Source organism: Taurulus bubalis (genome assembly GCF_910589615.1).
Source record: "Taurulus bubalis genome assembly, chromosome: 15".
In the NCBI taxonomy this organism is placed as follows: Eukaryota; Metazoa; Chordata; class Actinopteri; order Perciformes; family Cottidae; genus Taurulus; species Taurulus bubalis.
In genome coordinates this window covers 19,501,362-19,511,801 of record NC_136603.1, presented here as the reverse complement: position 1 = coordinate 19,511,801, position 10,440 = coordinate 19,501,362, and the positions used below count along the sequence as shown (strand labels likewise).

General features: G+C 42.0%; 1 protein-coding gene across 1 annotated transcript; it reads right to left on the bottom strand.

Annotated features, from left to right (window-relative positions):
* Positions 1-881: 881 nt before the first annotated feature.
* On the bottom strand, positions 882-10,144 carry LOC306747852 (lactase/phlorizin hydrolase-like; the record flags this gene model as incomplete). The annotated part of the gene is given in 16 exon segments (XM_079230952.1): positions 882-1,039; positions 2,160-2,396; positions 2,543-2,766; positions 2,866-2,997; positions 3,269-3,375; positions 3,486-3,676; positions 4,008-4,206; positions 4,342-4,632; positions 4,785-5,053; positions 5,218-6,190; positions 6,194-6,420; positions 6,644-7,292; positions 7,381-8,053; positions 8,394-8,472; positions 8,812-8,887; positions 9,821-10,144. Coding segments are annotated over 16 exon segments (4,809 nt in total).
* Positions 10,145-10,440: the final 296 nt, after the last annotated feature.

Genomic DNA, 10,440 nt, shown 5'->3' with positions numbered 1-10,440 from the left:
GCCGGGAGGAATATGCAATCGGTCGCTTGTGTGTGTGTGTGTGTGTGTGTGTGTGTGTGTGTGTGTGTGTGTGTGTGTGTGCGTCCGTGAGTGAGTGTGCACCTCTGAGTCTGTCCACAGCAGATCTCTCATTCAGTTTTCGGTGGGCAGTAATGGCTGCCGGCTCCAGGACCTCTCTTGGTTGTAATGACTCACACTTTCTCAAGACACTTTTATTGCCTTTTTTTCTCTCACTACGCCTAACTGGCTCCCGGCCGCTGGGGGCCGCTTTCCTGATAACACAGCTGAGTGCATTGCCGGCCCCGAGCCTTTACTCTGAGGCCAGTGATTTTGTTTTTGGCAAGATTGTAATATAAAACGTCTTCTACGACTTGAAGCCGATTGGCTGCACACACCTGGCAGAGATCTGCACTCTACTGAGTGAGTGCACCTCTCTCGTAGTTTTTTTGCCATGCTTCAATTTTGTCGCAACGCACTACTGTGATAAAGATTCAAGAATAGCCTGTATTGTCTGACTATTGTCAAGAGTGTATTGTCATGTATTGTCACAAGCACACATAGACACACTCACAAAATGTTATGTAATGCCTCTCCTGATGTTCTTTTAATGATTTATTTATTTTATTATCAAGTTGGAGCTGATTCTCTGCATGCAGTCGTGTTTTATTTACTGCACATTCTGGATGCAATTATGTATATTTACTATTACAGTCGCTCTTAGTGACTTTGCAGTATCTTATACGAGTGCGTATAACCCACAGATCAGCATGCATGTGCAAGTCATCAAACTTTTATGCAAGTTAATCAACTTGACCTAAAAAACATTTCATGAAACTGAGAGTGAATATGTTTTCCTCCAGTCTGACTCATCCCCCACATCCTTACAGACTCTGGGGTTTCAGATATTGAACAGACTCCTTGTTGATCAGAGCCGTTGAGGCGCAAGCAGGGGAGAGCATGCAGAACAGACACCCACCGGGCTCTAATGCGTACATCCTGTTGAGAAGACGGGTCGCCCTGGAGACCAGACGTAGGCATCCTAGCAGGAGGGCAGGGAAGATGCGTATTTAGCCTGCGAGCCTCTTGTCAGGGAAGAATTGTTTGTGTGGATCATGTTATTGAGTGGGAGAGACATGCAGGGGCATGCCTGTCTGTCTTTACGGTTGTGATAGTTTTCTAACCAGAGGTTATTGGTGGCACAGTGGAAACCAAAATCCCAGAGGTATGGGCTTGTGTTCAGAGAGTTGGTGGCTCAAATCCCCAGATGATCTATGGCACAACTGGGGAAAGTTTAGGTAAACAAAAATAAAATACCTCCTCTTTAAGAACTCTCATTGAGGTGCCCTCGAGCAAGGCACTTGGAGCGGCTGACTGCACAGCAGTTTACGAGGATGTACACGCAAGCTATAAAATAGAGAAATTAAGTGCTTTATTAGTCCCATTGGGAAGTTGTGTCAGCATTGCATCAGACAGGTTGTAGTGTCAGAGCTCAATAAACCCTCCCATTATATGTGTCCTTTATCAGGATCTTAAAGACAGTACTTTGATCCAGAGAAAAGAGCAAAATGTCTGAATGCAAAATACAACAGACTGTGTTGCTCATAGTGAATGTACACACTGCTAAATAGCATGATCTCTAATTAGTTTTCCTAATTTACCTTCTTCAATTAATACCCTTATTTAGGCTTAGTATCAGTTAAATATCAATATGAAACAAATATGAAACTAGCAACAGCAGCGTCATGTCAAGTGTGCACATAGAAAATGATTTACTGGCGCCATCTAGTGGTCACACATTGACTGTGACGCAAGCGTCTGAAAACCTCAGAGTTTAAGCCGATATAGTCTTTATTTATAGTGATACATTTTGGAAACACTAAAGCAGTAAAGATTATGACATTACATTAAAAAACTAGGTGACACACCCCTGAACCCAATATTCACACATTCAGTACAGCAATAAGTAGAGGCATAGACCTGCTGATTTTACATATTAAATATCCACAGCATTTAAATTATTTTCATTTCACCAACCTAAAATATTTTTAGGTATATTGATTTACATCTCAAACATGTTTTTATACTATAAAAGTGTCTCAATAAGATGTTAAATACTATCAAAACAGAGGTATTGAATCGGAATTGCGATGACACGTTACCTTCGGGTTCAGGGTTCAGACATTCGTGGGGCCCGAGGGCCGGGTCTGGGAAGCCGTTGCAAGTGATGATGAAGGCGTAGCGAGAAGCTGAGTTTTTAGGGACGCGAGGAAAAGTGGGGTCGGAGCGGTTCACGTAGAAAAGCCCAAACCACTCGGTATAGCCAGCGGCCCACTCAAAGTTGTCCATTAACAACCAGGCTGTATAGCCTCTCAGATCAACTCCATCCAGAACATGGGCTGAAAGATCAACAGTAATGGCTACGCTTAAAAACAATTGGCTTAATAAGATCTCTTATAGACTTTAAACATATACTATTTGAACGTAAGGTATGCAAAATAGGTTAAACAATGAAATCCTCATACATTTGTCAAATAAATGGTACCTTTCAGGGCCTGGTTAATGTAGTTTTCATAGTAGTGCTTTCTGTGGATGTCATTCAAGTTCACTTCTCCTCGTTCTGAGATTCCATTCTCTGTGACATAGACAGGTGGGTTTCCATACTCATCTTTGATAAACTTGAGTAATTTCCTAAATCCAAATGGAGTGATCTTTAGCCAGAAGGAGCCAGACTCAATCCAGGTGCGGTCATGGCTGGTTCCCGTACCCCTGGACAATATAATGGACATTACTACTTTGCGTACTCATGAAAACAAGCAGCTGAACTGAGCGTGGAATTGTCAAAAGTCATATTTAATTCCAACCCACCTGTCACCTTCATAATCCTGTTGATTTCCCATATCAACTGGGTATGAGAGCACGGTGGTGTAGTGGTTGAGGCCAAAGTAATCGTGGGTCCCCTTGATCCTCTTGATTTCCTCACGCGTGAACTCAGGAAGCCTTTATTTGAAACTAGAATTTAAAAACCCAATCCAGGATTTCTCCATCAACATTCAATATTTACTCTAATATCCATCTACGTAGAGTGCATACTTTTTTAAGCAATTGCTTTAAGTATCCTGAACCAAATAAAGAAAACGGTGGCGTGAGTGGAGATAGAGTATGATAGAATGCATTTATTGCTGGAGGCTTCAACCCCAAGTAAGTTATGTAGTCAATGCCGTAATAATATTTTAAATCAAACCACATTTATGTTCTATATTTCATTCACCATGATTCAGGGAGACCTGCAGCAATGCTTCTTTTTTTAACGATCGCTTTCATTAAGTCAGGATAATCGCCGTTGAAGATGGGATGGGCGAACCAGCCAATGAAGAACTGCAGACATTAAAGAGCAGAAATTATACATGATTAGTGATGTGAATCAAGGAGGCAAAACCTGTACAAAGTGGACAACCCAGTTCTGGTGTCAACATTTGTTCGTCCACCTGCCAGTAGCGCTCGGCTGCATCCACATCCTCCTGCTTATACGGGTTTTTTGGATCGACCCAATCAGAATTGACGGTGATGGAGATGACGCCCCCCTGTGTTGAGCGGTACTTGTCATTGTAGAGGTGCCAGGCTTCCGCATGGGCTTTGATCAGGTTGTGAGCTGCAATATACTGCTTACCCACAATGCCTGAAACATTTGTGACTTTATTAAGAATCAAGTTCATTTGAGTTCATTCATCGTCATAAAAGCGTACAGATTTCCAATAAAGGACATTTAAAACCATTAGTAACCAGTGTTTTTGTTTTGTTAACTTTGATTCTCAGTTAATGTTTCTCGCATACCATGATGAGTTACAAAAGGATACGACTCAGAAATGTTTCTGTGCTCAAAAGAAAGTAAAAGGTAATTTCTTTATATTTAAAAATATATCAGCAGTGCAAATTCATACAAAAATAAAGTTTTCCCCACAGGGAGATCAAAATATTAGAAGAATCTCACGAGAAATGTGTTTGATTACCTGGAGCAAAGGTACCATATCCATAGCCGAGGTTGGCTACAATGTAGGGTTCATTTAGAGTGATCCAGAACTTCACCCTGCTTCCAAGTCGGCTGAATAAAACATCGGCATAACCTCTGAATCTCTGGACAATGGTTTCATTCTCCCAGCCCCCTACTTTCTGTAGAGCTAAGGGGAGGTCCCAGTGGTACAGGGTCACCTGAGAAACCGGGGGATTTTTTTTTCAAAATATTTATCCTACAGGTGATTTTTCTTTATACTATCAATGTTCAAAATATCCAAATACGGCACTAAATAGGAACCATTAGCTGTTATAAACAACAGCACTTCCTACCTGGGGCTGAATATTAGCGGCCTCCAAGGCATCCAGTAATCTTATATAATAGTTCAGTCCCGCTTCATTGATGTGGTCGTTGGTGCCATCAGGAAGCACTCTGGGCCAGGATACAGAGAGGCGATAATGGGTCACCTTTAACATCTTCAGCACCTCCACATCCTCGTCAATCTTGTTGTAACTATCACAAGCAGTATCCCCATTGTCACTGTTGGCCACTCTCAAAGGAGTATGGGCAAACTCGTCCCAGATACTCAGTCCTTTCCCATGGGCCCTCCAGCTCCCTTCAATCTGTAATGAAAGGTAAATCCAGGACAGTACCAGCCATGATTAACACCTCTGCTGTGCTTCATCCCTATGTATTGATGAATATATCCTTAAAATATACAACTGACACTGCACCATGCCGGTGTACCACAAGCAACTCTGCCATTGTTGCTCACCTGGTAAGAGGCACTCGCAGTACTCCAATTAAAGGTTTTGGGAAACTGTCCATAAAGCATCTTTTCCTCATCTGGTAAGGGGAAGCCATTGTCCTTCATGACTTGGTAATAATAGTGAGCGGAGCGTTTGGGTGTCCTCGGCCGGTTCAGGCTAGTGAAGTCCACATGGTGCAAACCAAATCCTACTTTGTAGCCATTAAGCCACTCAAAAGAATCCATGAGAGATGTAGCTATGTATCCTTTCACCTTCACACCATCAAGATTATGGGCTGTGTAAATGTATTAAGAATAGAGAAAATATAATTAGCAATTAAACGTTTATATAAGTGGCTAGGTGGAACATAACCACAAGATTTTAGCTTCAGCATGCAAGATTGAAGGACCTAAAAAAAACGTATATTCTAAAACTTTATCAACTGATGTGTGCACTTACCCTTTAAAGCCTCATCAACGTAGGTTTTGTCGTAAAATACTCTATCAGTGTTATCAGTTGTGGTCTTAATGTCTGTAGCGACTCCATTCTCAGTAATGTAAATCTCCGGATCTCCGTACTCCTCTTTGATCCAGTTGAGGAGTCTTCTCAAGCCCCATGCTACAGCTCTCTGGTTACTGATGGCAGTAGTTGGAGAATCAACTTCGTCTTCTTCTGACAAGTCCCGGTCATATTCATAGGATTGAGGGGAAAGCCTCACAGTAGCATGGCTTACTATCTTTGTAGTGTAATGATTTACACAGAACATGTCAGCAGTTCCTTTGATGAAGCTCTTCTCTTCTTCAGTGAAGGAAGGTAGTCTTGTCTCTGAAAGACCTTGGAGTTCACTTTTGTTTCCAACTTGCCACTTCATTGCATCTGGATAGTCGCCATTCTTGAAGATGGAGTGTGCAAACCAACCTAGTTGGAACTGCAGGGCGCGGTCAGCGGCCACCTCCTCACGGGGAACATTGACATCTTTGGGTTCAATCCAATCAGCATTGAGGGCTATGGATACGAGACCACTTTGGGATTTGCGATACTTATCGTCATATGTGTGGTAAGCCGTGGCGTGTGCCTTTATGAGGTTGTGTGCAACTCTGTATGGGGCAATTCCTGGATTCTTAACATTTGGTGGCATCTGTCCGAGTCCATATCCTGACCACGCAATTGTGTGAGGCTGGTTGAAAGTCATCCAAAATTTTACTCTGTCTCCAAAGGTGGAAAAGCAGAAGTCACAAAAGTCATTAAAAATGTTAATCATCTCTACATTTTCCCAGCCACTAAGGTTTTGCAAAGCTTGAGGAAGGTCCCAGTGATAGAGAGTCACCATGGGAGTGATATTATTTGCTATTAGGCCATCAATTAGTCTATTGTAGTAGTCAACACCTTTCTGGTTCAGGGAGGTAAGGCGACCATCAGGAAAGATCCTGGATCAGGACAAAGAGAATCTGTATGACTTCACCCTGAGAGCTCGCAGCATGTAGAAGTCTTCTTCAAGTCTGTGGTAGCTGTCACAGGCCACATCTCCACTGGCATTTGCAGGAGTACTGTCAGGTTTGTGGGTGAATGTATCCCAGACGCTGGGCCCTTGTGGACCTTCAAAGCCATCCATGAGTGACTGGACTGTAAATTGCTGCACATTTACTCCATCCAAATGTATAGCTGTTAAGAGAATAATGGCATTTAGCATTTAAGACTTTGATGACAAGTTCTGAAAAAATTAAAACTGGAAATACCTAGTATTTACAATGTATAAACAATTTCAACATAAACAAGTGTGCAAATGATGGCTTACTGTATATTAGCAATGTTTGGGGCAAAATAAAAATACAGGTATATTAAATTACAAATGTGTTTACATAGGCAACTATTTTCAACATCTTACCTTTCAGGGCCTCATTGATGTAACTCTTCATGTACTTTATTCTACTAATGTCATTGAGAGTCTCCCCACTGTACTCAGTAGGCATACCATTCCCTGTTATGTGGATAGGCACTTTGGTAATGTTCAAGTATTCTGTGGAAATGTAGTTGAGAAGCCTTCTGAGACTCCAAGGTGTAGAATAGATCCAGTCAGAAGCTGTAGAAGACCATGACGGGTCCACATGGGCCTGGAAGTCTCCCACCCCCTGAGGACCGGGGGTGCAGCCACCAACACTGTTGTTGACCAGCCGAGAAGTATAGTGGTTTAAGCCCAAGAAGTCAGCTGTTCCACTTATCCTCTGGCTCTCTTCTGCAGTGAAAACTGGAAGTCTTGCAGGCTCAGAGAGAGGACACTCATTTATTTTCTGTTCAATCTGAGTCTTGAGTGTTGGAGGATAATCTCCATTTACAAATATAGGATGTGCAAACCAGCCCAGCATGAACTGCAGGTAGCGATCTGCAGCTTCTATGTCTTCAGGTCTGGAGGGATCCATTGGCTCAGCCCAATCAGAGTTTAATGCAATACCCACTTTCCCTCCTTGTGCCTTCCTGTACTTGTCATTGTAGACATGCCAGGCCTCAGCATGAGACTTGAGCATATTGTGAGTGGCCTGCATAGGCAAATTAAATAGTGATGTAAATGTAAAAGAATGACAATGAAACTGAATATTTACATTATCGTTAGACCATTGCCCTCACCTGATAAGAGGCAACCACGTAGTCTTTTACTCCAGGGGGATGCTCACCAGTGCCATACCCAGCATGGCTCACCACCCAGGGGCTACTGAATGTGTTCCAGGTCTTGACCCTGTCTCCAAACCTGGAGAAGCAGAAGTCTGCATAGTCCTTGAAGGCTTCAACAATGGAAGCATTGGTCCATCCACCATAGTCCTGAAGTGTCTGGGGTAGATCCCAGTGGTAGAGAGTGACAACAGGTTGTATGCCAGACTCAATGAGAGCGTTGATCAGCTTGTCATAGTAGAGAGGCCCTTTCTCTGACTGGCTTCTTCGGTGGCCTGAGGGGAAAATACGGGCCCAGGAAATGGAAAACTGGTAGGTGTTGACATGAAGACCTCGCAGGAGGTAGACATCATAATCCACCTTGTGGTAACTGTCACAAGCTAGATCAGCTGTCTGATTCGCAAAGGCTAGGCCATCATGACCAAAACGGTCCCAAATGGTCTCTCCCTTCCCACCTTCTAACCAGCCTCCCTCAACCTTGAAGGACTCACTGGAGGTAGCCCATTGGAAGTCATCGGGAAAGGACTCATTAAGAAAGGCATCTCGCTCAGTTAAGGTCATGGCGGCAAAATTACTCCAGGTTTTGCAGTAAGTCACGGAACATAACGATGTTTGAAGATGGCGTCCGTCCCTTTGAAGTAAATGACTGAAGATGAAAGGAACAAGATGTTGAAAATAAATTGGTAACACTTGAGGAGAAATCAAACCAATAGTTTTTTGGCATTATTAGGATTAGTGCAAACTGTTTACAGGTGGAAAGAAGCTGCAACTCCAATTGAGTTTTCACACTTTCTGTATAAGTACAGTGGTTTACTTTCCACCAATGTGGGTGTTTTAAAAACTGAAATGTCCCCTGAAGACACATTTTAGCTGAAATGTCCCCAATACTTATTGTGTTGTGTTTCACAAATACAAATACACACAAAATATGTATTGCATATTAAATACATATTTTTCTATATGCACTATACCTTTTTGGAATGCTCTCAGCTGGACCTAACAAATCCACCATGTCAAATCCAAGAATATTTTGCTCTCCATGGTTCATCACTGTAAAGGTAAAACAATGTATCATAAATGTCATGTATCGTATAAAGCATGTATATAAAGGACAGAATATGACAACTTATCATTAGTATGGTCACAATTAATCAGAAGTATTTTTGACTGGAAGACAAAAGTATCTCCCTTCTCTTTTTTAAGATTTGGGACAGGAACTGATGAGAACAGCCAACAAGGTTCACCTCATAAAAGACAATGGGTTTGTCGCTAAACTTTTCCTGCAAGAAAACTTTGATGTTCAATACAAGTGCATGTAACAGAATTCCCAGAATATACGAGTTGTCAATTTGTTATCAATACAGTTAAAGACTGTACATACCAAAACACGTTTCAGTTCCTCAGCCAGGTTTTGTCCAGCAGTGCAGTCATATTGAATTTTGATTGAAAGGAAATCTGAATATTTCTGACATAGCGATAAATGCGTAAGTGTGGCTGGATGTAAAAAGCATATTACTTTTCCGTGGCCTCAATGAAATGAATGTTGTCACACAGTTTGATGTAACTATAGAAGTTATTTCATAATCATACTAACATATTGCATTGCATTTATATTATAAATAATGTGCCTATGTTCTGTTTGACTATATGATCTCACCAGTCGTTGAGTGTCACTGATGATTTGGACTTCACTGGCCTCAACCCCAACTGATACTCCTCCATCTGAAACACATGAGTTATTAATCTGCACTATTCCTATTTGTTAGACCGAGAAACCATATTCTCCCTTCCCCTGCTTTACTCCATTTCCTCACCATGACCTTTGGTGTGGTCATCAGATATGGAAACCCTTATCTCATTCAGCTCTGCCACATTTACTGTGAATCTAATAAAGCTAGACATCTACAACAGAGGATAAGATAAAACACTTCCAAAATATGATGATGAATAATATGCCACTTGGACATGGTGATTATATGGTACGTACTGTAATAAATTACATAAAGGAGACTGACAGGACATTATTGGTGTCCATATTTTAAAGAAATACATATTTGGGGGAATGTGTATAATATATTGTGCAAGACATCTCTATTTGATCTTCTGATGCAGCATTTGTAAAGCTTCAATAGTTTGATTGAGCAAACACGCACATCATACAGAGTGGATTTTTTTTCTTATTTCAGGCTACTTCATTAGGAAATTGAATGAAAACAATGTAATAATAAGAGTATAATAAAAAAGCATACTTGCAAAATGATTGACCAGATATTTCTCTATTTTTCTAAATACGTACTCACTGTTAATACCCTCCACAAGAGTCTTCAGCACTCCACTTAGATTATCCAGACTCGATACATTATGCAATAAAATTGATCTCCTACCTCTCCCAGGAAACAGATCCATGAAGCACGACCAGAGGCTGCAGGCCCACCTCCAGCAGCTGCCTCAGCAGGGTCTGGTAACAGGTAACCACAGCCTGCTGCGGTTGGCTGGGGAGGCCTGTAGGTAGAAGTTGAGCCCATGACAGCGGCACTTTGAAGTGGGTCACCCCTCTTTTCTTGAGGTACTCAAAGTTCTGTTTTGACCCTGAAGGTATGGGATGACTGCAGTCAAATGTGTCCAACGCTGAGGGTTCTCCATAAAGGCCCCTCACCTGTTCGTTGGTCATGGGACCTGCAAGAAACGCGGCCTGCTGTTGATGATCATGTTTCTGGCACATGCAGCCATGCACAGTGATCACAAACAGGGAGAGAAGTTTCCCCAGTGACAACATAATGTCCAAGCGCAGAGGACTGAATGAGCCATCGAATGGGTAATCGTTTATAGGAGCGCTGTTTACGAGCTTGAACTTTCAGTCAGACCAGAGTATCATCATTGACACTACCGTATGCAGGGGTCCAAACTGCTGTTAAACTTTATGATGTGTTTAAGTGAGAGGGGTCACAGCCTTGAATGATCCTGATAAAACACTAAAGGGTCAAACGAGAGGCCTTGATAAAAGGTCAAAATAAAAAA